The 16840-nt window shown below is 35.9% G+C and overlaps 1 protein-coding gene across 2 annotated transcripts in view; it reads right to left on the bottom strand.

The window, feature by feature from the left end:
• Positions 1 to 232: 232 nt before the first annotated feature.
• The window catches only part of LOC128211153 (usherin-like), a 29909-nt gene continuing 13301 nt past the window's right edge, over positions 233 to 16840 (bottom strand). For both annotated transcript variants that reach the window (XM_052915605.1, XM_052915606.1), the window contains 4 exons: positions 16130 to 16331; positions 8570 to 8904; positions 7507 to 7670; positions 233 to 3140 (listed from right to left, as the gene is read on the bottom strand). In XM_052915605.1, the coding sequence (XP_052771565.1) occupies positions 8650 to 8904; positions 16130 to 16331 (457 nt within the window). In that variant the 3' untranslated portion in view covers positions 233 to 3140; positions 7507 to 7670; positions 8570 to 8649. The remainder of the gene's footprint in view (positions 3141 to 7506; positions 7671 to 8569; positions 8905 to 16129; positions 16332 to 16840) is intronic.

Raw genomic sequence — 16840 nt, 5'->3', positions numbered from 1 at the left:
CCCGTTGTTGCGAAATTTACCTTAATGTTAATACTTATCATTTTAAAAGGATTCCCTTACTGATGACTAGTATGTAAAATCAATCAATCAATCATACATAAAGCCAGTACAGTTTGTATAATTTCTTTTTATTTGAACTAGAATTGGACGTTAACTACATATTTTGCAATTTTCAAAAAGGTAAAAAAAATGCAAGTTTGCTTTATTATTTTTATTAGAAAATATACTGAACACAAGACCCTTTGCAATGATGTCTGGTCAGCAGTAATATAAAATTCACATATTTGTGGGTCGGAAACCTTAAACAGTACATTTAACATGTGGACGAAACATAGAAACAAACGTCTAAGTGAACGTGACGGAGCCAATTGTGTTAAAGTTGCCGTGGAAGCCATATTCCTATGTACAGTTGTAGCATATGTTCATTCAATATAAATGCTTATTATTGGTTCATTCTTTTTAGTAATATATATGCATTAAATCATCTAGAAATATTGTATTGTATTTTCTTTGTCCGCCTTGACCATGACCTACTGGATATTTGTAAATAAATCTTATACATATATATCTATCAATACAGCATCGATCACTACAGCCGCAGTAAACTGTTCATAACTCATGTCATTTGACGATGGCATTAGAAAATATCTACCAATTACATATATGACATGTTGATTAAACAAAGCACTACTGCAATGTCGTGATCAATCGAAGATGCGGCAAACTCTTCAAATAGCTCGGTCAGTGCGCTGGTCTTGCGAGCGCTATTCAAAGCTACGGGTCGGTTGATGTACAAATAGTGTAAACTGTACATGTATGGATCCTTTACTTTGGTATTTGAGCTCGACGTTCCAGTTGTTAATTCCAAGTGATACGGAAACGTAAACATTAACTTGCTGCTGTCAGCAGTCAGTATCTTTGATGTTTATTGATGTCGGCAGTCGGTTGCTTTGTTGTGTGAAGTCGATCAATCGGCGAAAGATTATGCGCTTGATATGAAATTTACTTGTTTGAGTAAAAGCCATGACCATTGAATGCTTCAAAATATTTCACCTACCAACAATATTATGGATTTTGATATATTTTGTAAATGCGTGCGTCGCGTGGTGTGTCTCTCGAAATCCCTTAACATTGGGCCTTTTAACTAGGTCGTCGTTAAATGCTTGTTTGGCCTTACTATTGGGCCACTGGGCATTTAACATGGTATTTGTTAAATTATGTTGGGCCTTGCCATTTGGCCTTTAACAGGATCTTCATTAAATATTTATTCGACATAATATTTGGCCTTTAAAAGGGTTTTCGTTAAACGTCCGTTGGGCCTAAACATTTGGCCTTTAACAGGGTATTTGTTAAATGTGTGTTTGGCTCTAATAATACTGGGCCTTTAACATGGTCTTTGTTTAATTATCTTGGGCCTTACCATCTGGCCTGTCACAGGATCTTCGTTAAATGTTTATTCTGTCTAACATTTGGTCTGAAACAGGGTCTTCTTTATGTGTTTGTTGGGCCTCACATTTGGCCTCAAACGGGATATTCATTAAAGGCATGTTAGGCCTAAACATTTGGCCTTTAACAGGGTCTTCATGAAATGCATGTTGGGCCTAAACACTTGGCCTTTAACAGGGTCATCATTAAATGTATACAGGGCCTTACAATTGGCCTAAATTAGGGTATTCATTAAATGTATGTTTGACTGACAATTGGCCTAAATCAGGGTATTCATTAAATGTATGTTTGACTGAAACATTTGGGCTTTAACAGGATCGTTTTAATGTGTGCTGGGCTTTAGTACTGGGCCTTTTATAGGTTCTTCGTTCAATGCCTGTCTACGGGGCTTTTTACTGTAGTTTCAAATTAATTGTTCTTTTCGTGTAAATAAAAGTTTTATATAAGAATACTTGCATTCCTAAAGCAATGACAGTAACCAGTGTGACCCAGTGAAAGCCACGTGAACAAACATTAAACGAAGACCCTATTTGAAGGCAAAATGTTAGGCCCAACAGACGTTTAATGAGAACACACCACGTAACAAAACAACTCTACTTCACAGAACAACACCACGTCACAAAACCACACCATGTCACAAAACCACACCACGTCACAAAAGCACACCACGTCATAAAACCACACCATGTCACAAAACCACACAACGTCACAAAACCACACCACGTCACAAAACCACACAACGTAACAAAACTATACCACGTCACAAAACCACACCAAGTCACAAAACCACACCACGTCACAAAACCACAAAACCACACCATGGCATAAAACCATACCACGTCACAAAACCATACCTCGTCACAAAATCATACCATGTCACAAAACCACACAACGTCACAAAACCACACCCCGTCTCAAATCCACACCACTTCACAAGACCACACCACGTCACAAAACCACAAAACCACACCACGTCATAAAACCATACCACGTCACAAAACCATATCACGTCACAAAACCACACCGTCACAAAACCACACCATGTCACAAAACCACACCACGTCACAAAACCATACCATGTCACTAAACCACACCACGTCACAAAACCACACCATGTCACAAAACCACACCACGTCACAAAACCATACCACGTCACAAAACAACACCACGTCACAAATCCACGCCACGTCACAAAATCACACCACGTCACAAAACCACACCACGTCATAAAACCATACCACGTCACAAAACCATACCACGTCACAAAACCACACCACGTCGCAAAACCACACCATGTCACAAAACCACACCACGTCACAAAACCATACCACGTCACAAAACCACACCTCGTCTCAATTCCACACCACGTCACAAAACCATACCACGTCACAAAACCACACCACGTCACAAAACCATACCACGTCACAAAACCACACCTCGTCACAAAACCACACCACGTCACAAAACCATTAAGATAGACTACACAGGCACCGAATTATCTTTATGCATAAATGTTGATGCGGCGGACATCCTGTTCTCCAGACACATGGCGGTGTGGTGCAGCAGCTGTAGTAGGGTCTCGAGGAAGGCGATGTTTTCCCGGAGTAGCAGCAACATCAGAAGCTGAAGTGACTTGACCTGCTTCTCGAGGGCGCGCTTCTTCTCCCGCTCAGACATACACACCATGCGCATGTCTGAAATGGAGAAATATAATGGGTCATTAAATTAAAATAAATAAACATGTTACTTGGTAGGATAAAACGATCACTTTATTCAAACTCGATAAAATAAATACGAATATATTATATTGAGCGCAAATTCAGATTGTGGGCATATGTAGAGACATATGTTTCGATGTTTCGATTATATGAGCAATAGTTGCCTTCTATGTTCCTAATATCGTATATACCTTTCAAGTCTTTTTTGTTTATTTGTTTGTGATTTCACACAAATTAGACAAGTGGATTTCAATACTTGAATGGTAGAAGTATAGCATGAGGTTTAATACTTTACCGGAAAGTAGCTGTCGAGCGTGAGGCTCGATTCCATACGTGATTGGTAGACTCAATCCATTCTTGAACGGTAAGAGTAAAGCTTGAGTTTAAAAAGTATGCTTGAATACTACTTGTACAGCGTGAGACTCAATTCCATGGTCAGATAGTATAGGTATAGCGTGAGGCTTGATTCCATGCTCAGATAGTATAAGTATAGCGTGAGGTTTGATTCCATGCTCAGATAGTATAAGTATAGCGTGAGGCTTGATTCCATGCTCAGATAGTATAAGTATAGCGTGAGACTCGATTCTATGCTCAGATAGTATAAGTATAGCGTGAGACTCGATTTCATGCTCAGATAGTATAAGTATAGCGTGAGACTCAATTTCATGCTCAGATAGTAAAAGTATAGCGTGAGGCTTGATTCCATGCTCAGATAGTATAAGTATAGCGTGAGGCTTGATTCCATGCTCAGATAGTATAAGTATAGCGTGAGGCTTGATTCCATGCTCAGATAGTATAAGTATAGCGTGAGACTCGATTCCATGCTCAGATAGTATAAGTACAGCGTGAGACTCGATTCCATGCTCAGATAGTATAAGTATAGCGTGAGGCTCGATTCCATGCTCAGATAGTATAAGTATAGCGTGAGACTCGATTCCATGCTCAGATAGTACAAGTATAGCGTGATAGTATAAGTATAGCGTGAGACTCGATTCCATGCTCAGATAGTATAAGTATAGCGTGAGACTCGATTCCATGCTCAGATAGTATAAGTATAGCGTGAGGCTCGATTCCATGCTCAGATAGTATAAGTATAGCGTGAGGCTTGATTCCATGCTCAGATAGTATAAGTACAGCGTGAGACTCGATACCATGCTCAGATAGTATAAGTACAGCGTGAGATTCGATACCATGCTCAGATAGTATAAGTACAGCGTGAGACTCGATTCCATGCTCAGATAGTATAAGTACAGCGTGAGACTCGATTCCATGCTCAGATATTATAAGTAAAGCGTGGGGCTTGATTCCATGCTCAGATAGTTTAAGTACAGCATGGGGCTTGATTCCATGCCCAGATAGTTTAAGTATAGCGTGAAGCTTGATTCCATGCTCAGATAGTATAAGTATAGCGTGAGGCTTGATTCCATGCTCAGATATTATAAGTATAGCGAAAGGGCTTGATTCCATGCTCAGATATTATAAGTATAGCGTGCGGCTTGATTCCATGCTCAGATATTATAAGTATAGCGTGGGGCTTGATTCCATGCTCAGATAGTATATGGTATGACTAACCATGAATGATATAATAACTTCCTTTACAATCGTTGTAAAATAAAAAACGTTTAAACTAATTTCATGCTCGAATGGTAGTAGTATCTTGGATGCAAATAGTGTGAGTCTCTATTCCATACTTGAATGGCTCAATTCAATTCTTGAAAGGCTCGTCAATTCTATGCTTGAATAAAGGTAGTATAGCATGAGGTTCAGTTCAATGCTAGAATAGTAGTATAGTGTGAGGCTCAGTTCTATTCTTGGATGCAAGTAGTATAGTGTTAGTCTCAATTCCATACTTAAATGGCTCAATTTTATGCTTGAAAGAAGGTAATATAACATGAGGTTCAATTCAATGCTAGAATAGTAGTAGTACGAGGTAAGATGAGGCTCAATTCCATGCTTGTATGGTAGTAGTAAAGCATACAAGACTCAATTCCATGCTTGAAAGGAAGAAGTATAGCATGAGGCTTAATTCCGTGCTCGAATGTTACTAGAATAGCCTGAAGCTTAAGTCCATTCTTAAATGGTAGTAGTATAATTGAGGTATAAATCCATGCTTGAATGGTAGTAAATATTTTGAGGCTCATTCCATGCTCGAATGGTAGTAGATTTTTGTGGGCCATCGAAACTAGCTGTCTCATTTTTATTCTGGCGGTATGGTAAGTACAAAAGGTGCTATCTCAGTTTTATTCTGGCGGTATGGTAAGTACAAAAGCAGCTGTCTCAGTTTGATTGCGGCGGTATGGTAAGTACAAAAGCCGCTGTCTCAGTTTGATTGTGGCGGTATGGTAAGTACAAAAGCAGCTGTCTCAGTTTGATTGTGGCGGTATGGTAAGTACAAAAGCAGCTGTCTCAGTTTGATTGCGGCGGTATGGTAAGTACAAAAGCAGATGTCTCAGTTTGATTGTGGCGGTATGGTAAGTACAAAAGCAGATGTCTCAGTTTGATTGCGGCGGTATGGTAAGTACAAAAGCAGCTGTCTCAGTTTGATTGTGGCGGTATGGTAAGTACAAAAGCAGCTGTCTCAGTTTGATTGTGGCGGTATGGTAAGTACAAAAGCAGCTGTCTCAGTTTGATTGTGGCGGTATGGTAAGTACAAAAGCAGCTGTCTCAGTTTGATTGTGGCGGTATGGTAAGTACAAAAGCAGCTGTCTCAGTTTGATTGTGGCGGTATGGTAAGTACAAAAGTAGCTGTCTCAGTTTGATTGTGGCGGTATGGTAAGTACAAAAGCAGCTGTCTCAGTTTGATTGCGGCGGTATGGTAAGTACAAAAGCAGCTGTCTCAGTTTGATTGTGGCGGTATGGTAAGTACAAAAGCAGCTGTCTCAGTTTGATTGTGGCGGTATGGTAAGTACGAAACTAGCCTGTTTAGTTTGATTGTGAACGGATAGGTATGGTAGGTACGAAAAAAGCTGTCTCAGTTTGATTGTATTGGCTACTTTAACAGGCCAATCAAATCACTCAGATTCTACTTATAAATTGGAAAGATTATAAGTATATTCAATGGCCGAGAGTGTAAGATGGGTTCATCCTGACCCAAGCGTAGTGTGTTTTGCGGAAACGAGGTTTACCTGTTTTGCCATCTTCTAAGGTAAAAAAATTGAGTTTCCAAGATTTGATTAAGTAAATTTTACATGTTTTTGTTTACTCACATTTTCTGCAGAAAATGGTTTAATATACGAGAATGTACTAAAACTCGTACATCCAACGTGTACGGTAAGTGTACGGGTTGTTGAATATACATGTGTGCCCAGACCCGTATATTCATAAAAGTCGCACATCTTAAGTATACGGGTTTCGATGTACGGGCGTGTACTAACCCGTACATCTTTGTTATAATAAAAAATGAATTCTATAATAAATTTAGGTCTTTGGGTGTTTAATTTGATAGCATATATGATATGAATGACATTTATACCAAATACAAATCACTCTTACGTAGAAAAACAGGAAGGTGGCAGTAACAATCACCTTTGTAGAAAGTTTAATGCTTTAATGGGTTTCGAAAGCTTTTGATGAAATCAAAAAGAGGTCTGAATGATAACAAATAAATAAATTGGACAATACTGAGTTGATTGACGAATAGTACTTATACTATTTTGATGGATTTACGGCATCGTACATCTCCGTATATCTTGAGAGTGTACGGGCATTTACGGTCTCCGTAATTTTGAAAGTACGGGAATTTATGTTCTTCCGTACACTTGAGAGTACGGGATTATACCATTCCCGTACACGATGAATATACGGACGCGTACAATTCCCGTATATTATGGATGTACGGAAAAGTAACAATTCCCGTACACTAGGGATATACGGAAATGTACTCTTTCCTGTACACCCATGGTACGGGTCACGTTTTGTAGGAAATGTAATGCTGTTTGGGTTTTAACAGCCTTTGATGAAATTAAAGCTATTCGCAAATAATTCTTACGCGGTTTATAAATGTGTACCTCCAGCCTCTGGTCCATACATTGGTTCCACGCTTGTCACCTTGGGCTCCTGTTGTTTTAACAGCTCAGTTTATGAGATAAAGTTACACAATATATTATTGAGTGTATATTATACAAGTGAGGCTTGTTCTTCACATGTTCGAATGCTTATTCGTTGACTTGTTATTTCGGTACTAGAACTCAAATAGGAATAAGCAGTTCAAGTTAGTCAACACGTGTCATAAAAGAAGCTAGCTGGTCACTTCCATCGAACAGAATTTTGGTCAGCATAATGTGTTTTAACAACGATTGTTAGGGTTAGGGTTAGGGTTAGGGTTAGAAATAATGAAACTTACGCATTTTCTGTTGTCACTATATTCCCCAGTACACGGACATTGACCGGAAGGTATTGCACACACAGCACTTGCATTTAGGGTTCCAAATGGATCACAATTACATCTATATCCACAACCGGATGTGAGATTATAAAATGTTTCCTTGCATTCATCGCAACGTCGACCTGAAAAACATTCGCGACGGCTTTGTGAATTCATAGTTAATCCTTACTACACTATTCACTTAAGAAAATACATTTTTTATATTTTTACACTAACAGAACATGAATATTTAAAACATGTAAGAAATCATAAATAAGATCAAAAATATCAAAGAAGGAAGTGTTATATCTATGAATATCATAAGGGCATGGTGCGTTGTTATGTCAAACCCCTATGACCACGCCCCACAGAAAAAATCAATAAATAAAAAAAATTCAATAAAATTTAAAAAAAAAACAATCAGTATTCCCAGGTTTGTTAATAATTGTGGGGGGACTGTTAATTGTGGGGGACTGTTACTAGTAATAAGTAGAATTATATTTGTTTATACTTTTTTTCTATAATCTTTGTAGATTATTGATATATTATAGAATAATAGTATAAAAATATAATTCTTGTTAGTTATTACTAGCAACAGTCTTCCCATCATTATTAATAAGCTTGGGAGTATTTATTTATTTTAATCAATGTATTTATTTTATTTTATATATTATTTTATTATTTCATTTATTTTATTTATTTATTTATTTATTTATTTATTTATTTATTTATTTATTTATTTATTTATTTATTTATTTATTTATTTATTATTTCATTTATTTTATTTATTTATTTATTTATTTATTTATTTATTTATTTATTTATTTATTTATTTATTTATTTATTTATTTATTTATTTATTTATTTATTTATTTTTTTATTATTTTTTTTTTTTTTGGGGGGGGGTGGTCATATGGTTGTGGCATAACAACGTACCCTGTCCCTGTGATGAAGATGACATATAACGAAACGGTCCAGAACATGCAATGATAAAACCCAAGAATGTGTGTAGTAGAAGTAGAATACATTATGAGACATTCACCTTGTACATTATTATTTTTGCATTTGCATTGCCCAGTTGTAAAGTCGCAAGACATATTTCTATTATCAACTCCGTCGATGTTACATGCACATGCCATACAGCCAACATTGGTTATGTCGTAGAAAGTGTCCATGCATTGCGAGCAATTCGTACCCTGAACGTTCGGCTTGCAATTGACAGGTCATGTCATCGTTACATTGGACAATTCCCATCGGATCACATAGACAGCTTGTACATCCCGATGATGAACTAGAACCTAGATTGACGGTGTTGTGTTTACATTTGTCGCAAAGGTGGCCCTCGACATTTGATTTACAGGTGCATGCTCCGCCAACCTACAATATTACATGCATTTTTAAAAAGACCGCCACAGAACAAGGAAATAAATGTCTGAATTCACAACTAGAGCCATCACAGGATATTACAAAGGCCACGGATGATAGCAAATTTGAATAGGGGGTAGTTTGAGGGCATGATAAAAGCCAAGTGGGGGAAATACCATGGAAATATGAGCAATGCCTGTTTTATTTTTATGATATGTTGTGATATACAATAACCAAACAATGTAAAACTATTTAACAAAGGTATTTTAAGCAAAGGGAGATTATCAACAAACATATTTCATTCAAGTTAGTGGCATCCACTAATCACTATGCACATAATTATTCATATTGGATTTGTGGTTTTCATATTTCCAATAATGCTACATAGCCTTTTAATCTATGTTTCAAGTTTCATTCAATTAATTTATTTTCATAACTTCTCGATTTATCTTTATAAGTTACAAAGGGCATTGAGTACGAAAATTTTGTGTTATATAGCTTGTCATAAAAGCAAATATCGTTACTGTGTTACTGTGATTCAGTAGTTTGCAATTCGAAGTTTATATTCTTTAGTAGTTTATTTGTAATAACGAAACAAAAAGAAAACATGTGTTATTTTAATAGTTTCAAGGGCTATTAATCATACAAAATTAATATCGGAATCATATTTCTTACTTAAAAAGAGCGGATTGCAACGGATTTGAGTTTTTGCGGTTTTGTTGTAGAGTTGGTAAGAAAAACATGAAAATATGTATTTCTTTAAAAAAAAGCGACAATGGGTCATAGCTCTTACAATATTTAAGTTGGAAATTCATAACTAGTCAGAAAAGAGTTGGAATTTCATAACTAGTCAGGAGAAAGTTGGAATTTCATAACTAGTCAAGAGGAAGTTGGTATTTCATAACTAGTCAGGAGAAAGTTGGTATTTCATAACTAGTCAGGAGAAAGTTGGAATTTCATGACTAGTCAAGAGGAAGTTGGAATTTCATAACTAGTCAGGAGAAAGTTGGTATTTCATAACTAGTCAGGAGAAAGTTGGAATTTCATAACTAGTCAGGAGAAAGTTGGAATTTCATAACTAGTCAAGAGGAAGTTGGTATTTCATAACTAGTCAGGAGAAAGTTGGTATTTCATAACTAGTCAGGAGAAAGTTGGAATTTCATAACTAGTCAAGAGGAAGTTGGAATTTCATAACTAGTCAGGAGAAAGTTGGTATTTCATAACTAGTCAGGAGAAAGTTGGAATTTCATAACTAGTCAGGAGAAAGTTGGTATTTCATAACTAGTCAGGAGAAAGTTGGAATTTCATAACTTGTCAGGAGAAAGTTGGAATTTCATAACTTGTCAAGAGGAAGTTGGAATTTCATAACTAGTCAGGAGAAAGTTGGAGTTTCATAACTTGTCAGGAGAAAGTTGGAATTTCATAACTAGCCAGGAGAAAGTTGGAATTTCATAACTAGTCAGGAGAAAGTTGGAATTTCATAACTTGTCAAGAGAAAGTTGGAATTTCATAACTAGCCAGGACAAAGTTGGAATTTCATAACTAGTCAGGAGAAAGTTGGAATTTCATTACTTGTCAAGAGGAAGTTGGTATTTCATAACTAGTCAGGAGAAAGTTGGAATTTCATAACTAGTCAGGAGAAAGTTGGAATTTCATAACTAGTCAGGAGAAAGTTGGAATTTCATAACTTGTCAAGAGGAAGTTGGTATTTCATAACTAGTCAGGAGAAAGTTGGAATTTCATAACTAGTCAGGAGAAAGTTGGAATTTCATAACTAGTCAGGAGGAAGTTGGAATTTCATAACTTGACAGGAGAAAGTTGGAATTTCATAACTTGTCAAGAGGAAGTTGGAATTTCATAACTAGTCAGGAGAAAGTTGGAATTTCATAACTAGTCAGGAGAAAGTTGGAATTTCATAACTAGTCAGGAGAAAGTTGGAATTTCATAACTAGTCAGGAGAAAGTTGGAATTTCATAACTAGTCAGGAGAAAGTTGGAATTTCATAACTTGTCAAGAGGAAGTTGGAATTTCATAACTAGTCAGGAGAAAGTTGGAGTTTCATAACTAGTCAGGAGAAAGTTGGAATTTCATAACTAGTCAGGAGAAAGTTGGTATTTCATAACTTGTCAAGAGGAAGTTGGAATTTCATAACTAGTCAGGAGAAAGTTGGAATTTCATAACTTGTCAGGAGAAAGTTGGTATTTCATAACTTGTCAGGAGAAAGTTGGAATTTCATAACTTGTCAGGAGAAAGTTGGAATTTCATAACTAGTCAAGAGAAAGTTGGAATTTCATAACTAGTCAGGAGAAAGTTGGTATTTCATAACTAGTCAGGAGAAAGTTGGAATTTCATAACTAGTCAGGAGAAAGTTGGAATTTCATAACTAGTCAAGAGGAAGTTGGTATTTCATAACTAGTCAGGAGAAAGTTGGTATTTCATAACTAGTCAGGAGAAAGTTGGAATTTCATAACTAGTCAAGAGGAAGTTGGAATTTCATAACTAGTCAGGAGAAAGTTGGTATTTCATAACTAGTCAGGAGAAAGTTGGAATTTCATAACTAGTCAGGAGAAAGTTGGTATTTCATAACTAGTCAGGAGAAAGTTGGAATTTCATAACTTGTCAGGAGAAAGTTGGAATTTCATAACTTGTCAAGAGGAAGTTGGAATTTCATAACTAGTCAGGAGAAAGTTGGAGTTTCATAACTTGTCAGGAGAAAGTTGGAATTTCATAACTAGCCAGGAGAAAGTTGGAATTTCATAACTAGTCAGGAGAAAGTTGGAATTTCATAACTTGTCAAGAGAAAGTTGGAATTTCATAACTAGCCAGGACAAAGTTGGAATTTCATAACTAGTCAGGAGAAAGTTGGAATTTCATTACTTGTCAAGAGGAAGTTGGTATTTCATAACTAGTCAGGAGAAAGTTGGAATTTCATAACTAGTCAGGAGAAAGTTGGAATTTCATAACTAGTCAGGAGAAAGTTGGAATTTCATAACTTGTCAAGAGGAAGTTGGTATTTCATAACTAGTCAGGAGAAAGTTGGAATTTCATAACTAGTCAGGAGAAAGTTGGAATTTCATAACTAGTCAGGAGGAAGTTGGAATTTCATAACTTGACAGGAGAAAGTTGGAATTTCATAACTTGTCAAGAGGAAGTTGGAATTTCATAACTAGTCAGGAGAAAGTTGGAATTTCATAACTAGTCAGGAGAAAGTTGGAATTTCATAACTAGTCAGGAGAAAGTTGGAATTTCATAACTAGTCAGGAGAAAGTTGGAATTTCATAACTAGTCAGGAGAAAGTTGGAATTTCATAACTTGTCAAGAGGAAGTTGGAATTTCATAACTAGTCAGGAGAAAGTTGGAATTTCATAACTAGTCAGGAGAAAGTTGGAATTTCATAACTAGTCAGGAGAAAGTTGGTATTTCATAACTTGTCAAGAGGAAGTTGGAATTTCATAACTAGTCAGGAGAAAGTTGGAATTTCATAACTTGTCAGGAGAAAGTTGGTATTTCAAACTTGTCAGGAGAAAGTTGGAATTTCATAACTTGTCAGGAGAAAGTTGGAATTTCATAACTAGTCAAGAGAAAGTTGGAATTTCATAACTAGTCAGGAGAAAGTTGGAATTTCATAACTAGTCAGGAGAAAGTTGGAATTTCATAACTTGTCAGGAGAAAGTTGGTATTTCATAACTAGTCAGGAGAAAGTTGGTATTTCATAACTTGTCAGGAGAAAGTTGGAATTTCATAACTTGTCAAGAGAAAGTTGGAATTTCATAACTAGTCAGGAGAAAGTTGGAATTTCATAACTTGTCAAGAGGAAGTTGGAATTTCATAACTTGTCAAGAGAAAGTTGGTATTTCATAACTAGTCAGGAGAAAGTTGGAATTTCATAACTAGTCAGGAGAAAGTTGGAATTTCATAACTAGTCAGGAGAAAGTTGGTATTTCATAACTAGTCAAGAGGAAGTTAGAATTTCATTACTTGTCAGGAGAAAGTTGGTATTTCATAACTTGTCAAGAGGAAGTTGGAATTTCATAACTAGTCAGGAGAAAGTTGGAATTTCATAACTAGTCAGGAGAAAGTTGGAATTTCATAACTAGTCAGGAGAAAGTTGGTATTTCATAACTAGTCAGGAGAAAGTTGGTATTTCATAACTAGTCAGGAGAAAGTTGGAATTTCATAACTAGTCAAGAGGAAGTTGGAATTTCATAACTAGTCAGGAGAAAGTTGGTATTTCATAACTAGTCAGGAGAAAGTTGGAATTTCATAACTAGTCAGGAGAAAGTTGGTATTTCATAACTAGTCAGGAGAAAGTTGGAATTTCATAACTTGTCAGGAGAAAGTTGGAATTTCATAACTTGTCAAGAGGAAGTTGGAATTTCATAACTAGTCAGGAGAAAGTTGGAGTTTCATAACTTGTCAGGAGAAAGTTGGAATTTCATAACTAGCCAGGAGAAAGTTGGAATTTCATAACTAGTCAGGAGAAAGTTGGAATTTCATAACTTGTCAAGAGAAAATTGGAATTTCATAACTAGCCAGGACAAAGTTGGAATTTCATAACTAGTCAGGAGAAAGTTGGAATTTCATTACTTGTCAAGAGGAAGTTGGTATTTCATAACTAGTCAGGAGAAAGTTGGAATTTCATAACTAGTCAGGAGAAAGTTGGAATTTCATAACTAGTCAGGAGAAAGTTGGAATTTCATAACTTGTCAAGAGGAAGTTGGTATTTCATAACTAGTCAGGAGAAAGTTGGAATTTCATAACTAGTCAGGAGAAAGTTGGAATTTCATAACTAGTCAGGAGGAAGTTGGAATTTCATAACTTGACAGGAGAAAGTTGGAATTTCATAACTTGTCAAGAGGAAGTTGGAATTTCATAACTAGTCAGGAGAAAGTTGGAATTTCATAACTAGTCAGGAGAAAGTTGGAATTTCATAACTAGTCAGGAGAAAGTTGGAATTTCATAACTAGTCAGGAGAAAGTTGGAATTTCATAACTAGTCAGGAGAAAGTTGGAATTTCATAACTTGTCAAGAGGAAGTTGGAATTTCATAACTAGTCAGGAGAAAGTTGGAATTTCATAACTAGTCAGGAGAAAGTTGGAATTTCATAACTAGTCAGGAGAAAGTTGGTATTTCATAACTTGTCAAGAGGAAGTTGGAATTTCATAACTAGTCAGGAGAAAGTTGGAATTTCATAACTTGTCAGGAGAAAGTTGGTATTTCATAACTTGTCAGGAGAAAGTTGGAATTTCATAACTTGTCAGGAGAAAGTTGGAATTTCATAACTAGTCAAGAGAAAGTTGGAATTTCATAACTAGTCAGGAGAAAGTTGGAATTTCATAACTAGTCAGGAGAAAGTTGGAATTTCATAACTTGTCAGGAGAAAGTTGGTATTTCATAACTAGTCAGGAGAAAGTTGGTATTTCATAACTTGTCAGGAGAAAGTTGGAATTTCATAACTTGTCAAGAGAAAGTTGGAATTTCATAACTAGTCAGGAGAAAGTTGGAATTTCATAACTTGTCAAGAGGAAGTTGGAATTTCATAACTTGTCAAGAGAAAGTTGGTATTTCATAACTAGTCAGGAGAAAGTTGGAATTTCATAACTAGTCAGGAGAAAGTTGGAATTTCATAACTAGTCAGGAGAAAGTTGGTATTTCATAACTAGTCAAGAGGAAGTTAGAATTTCATTACTTGTCAGGAGAAAGTTGGTATTTCATAACTTGTCAAGAGGAAGTTGGAATTTCATAACTAGTCAGGAGAAAGTTGGAATTTCATAACTAGTCAGGAGAAAGTTGGAATTTCATTACTTGTCAGGAGAAAGTTGGAATTTCATTACTTGTCAAGAGGAAGTTGGAATTTCATAACTAGTCAGGAGAAAGTTGGAATTTCATAACTAGTCAGGAGAAAGTTGGAATTTCATAACTAGTCAGGAGAAAGTTGGTATTTCATAACTAGTCAGGAGAAAGTTGGTATTTCATAACTTGTCAAGAGGAAGTTGGAATTTCATAACTAGTCAGGAGAAAGTTGGAATTTCATAACTAGTCAGGAGAAAGTTGGAATTTCATAACTAGTCAGGAGAAAGTTGGAATTTCATAACTTGTCAAGAGAAAGTTGGTATTTCATAACTTGTCAGGAGAAAGTTGGAATTTCATAACTTGTCAAGAGGAAGTTGGAATTTCATAACTAGTCAGGAGAAAGTTGGAATTTCATAACTAGTCAGGAGAAAGTTGGAATTTCATAACTAGTCAGGAGAAATTTGGAATTTCATAACTTGTCAAGAGAAAATTGGAATTTCATAACTTGTCAGGAGAAAGTTGGAATTTCATAACTAGTCAAGAGGAAGTTGGAATTTCATAACTAGTCAGGAGAAAGTTGGAATTTCATAACTAGTCAGGAGAAAGTTGGAATTTCATAACTAGTCAGGAGAAAGTTGGAATTTCATAACTAGCCAGGAGAAAGTTGGTATTTCATAACTAGTCAGGAGAAAGTTGGAATTTCATAACTTGTCAGGAGAAAGTTGGAATTTCATAACTAGTCAAGAGAAAGTTGGAATTTCATAACTAGTCAGGAGAAAGTTGGAATTTCATAACTAGTCAGGAGAAAGTTGGAATTTCATAACTAGCCAGGAGAAAGTTGGTATTTCATGACTTGTCAAGAGGATGTTGGAATTTCATAACTAGTCAGGAGAAAGTTGGAATTTCATAACTAGTCAGGAGAAAGTTGGAATTTCATAACTAGTCATGAGAAAGTTGGAATTTCATGACTAGTCAGGAGAAAGTTGGAATTTCATAACTAGTCAGGAGAAAGTTGGTATTTCATTACTTGTCAAAAGAAAGTTGGAATTTCATAACTTGTCAAGAAAAAGTTGGAGTTTCATTACTTGTCAAGAGAAAGTTGGAGTTTCATTATTTGTCAAGAGAAAGTTGGAGTTTCATTACTTGTCAAGAGAAAGTACATTGTTATTGCGAGTAAGTGTATGAAGTTTGAACTTGATGTATTCAATGTTTGAAAAGTGAACATGGAAAATTTGTGTTTTTAAAAAGATACAAACAAAACCTGATGTTTATTTTTATGTGTGTATTTAATGTAGTCATCATAATGGACACTCCCTTCCACCTAAACACCCGTATGTTGACTCGGACGGCCGGACGGACAAACAGACGGACAAGGTGATTACTATGAGCACCAGTATTTTGTTCCAGAGCACCATTTAACAAGTACAATATATTTAAACAGTACCTCTTGACAGAAGCCATTTGCTCTCCCATTTGTGTTGCACTGACGCGAATGTGGACACACGAGGTCGTTCACGGAGGAGCGATAGTGCTCATCAATACACTTATCACAATGAGTGCTCGTTGTATTACCGACACAATTGGCACAAGTGTATGTCCCGTCGGCAGAAATTGCGCATGTTGGGTCGTTACCATAACAACCGCATCTGGAAAATTCATGATATGTACATACCGAACCACTGTTGTAGCTATTGTGTAACAATTTCTATCTATGCAAAACTAGTGGAGACTGCAAATTATTAAATAAATATTATTAGATTTTTGCGTTATTACATTGCCTGCTTAAGCAAATAAACAAAAAAGAAGACTTATTAATAATTTACTTCACGTAGGAAGCTTATGTTTATTAAGGATGTTTTTGTCTAAACATACAGGAAAGCAAGGGATATATAATGGACCCCCCCCCCAAACAGCCCTATTTTGGACCGGACAAGCGGCAATATATAATATTTATATATCATCTCATCACATCCTACCTCGCTCGCATGGTATCGAACTACTGAGGATGTATATTCTATACACCCCAGCTATTAACGGTGTTAATAATAATACTAGTACATGATAGCAAAGTAAATATATTCCTATTTGCGATTGTAACTGTGATGATTTATATTTGTATTTATTTAATATTGTTTATTTTTTGTTCATTTTTAAT

This window comes from Mya arenaria, chromosome 12 (assembly GCF_026914265.1).
Source record: "Mya arenaria isolate MELC-2E11 chromosome 12, ASM2691426v1".
Lineage (NCBI taxonomy): Eukaryota > Metazoa > Mollusca > Bivalvia > Myida > Myidae > Mya > Mya arenaria.
Note: the sequence above shows the minus strand (reverse complement) of the source record. Positions and strands in the feature narration are given on the sequence as shown.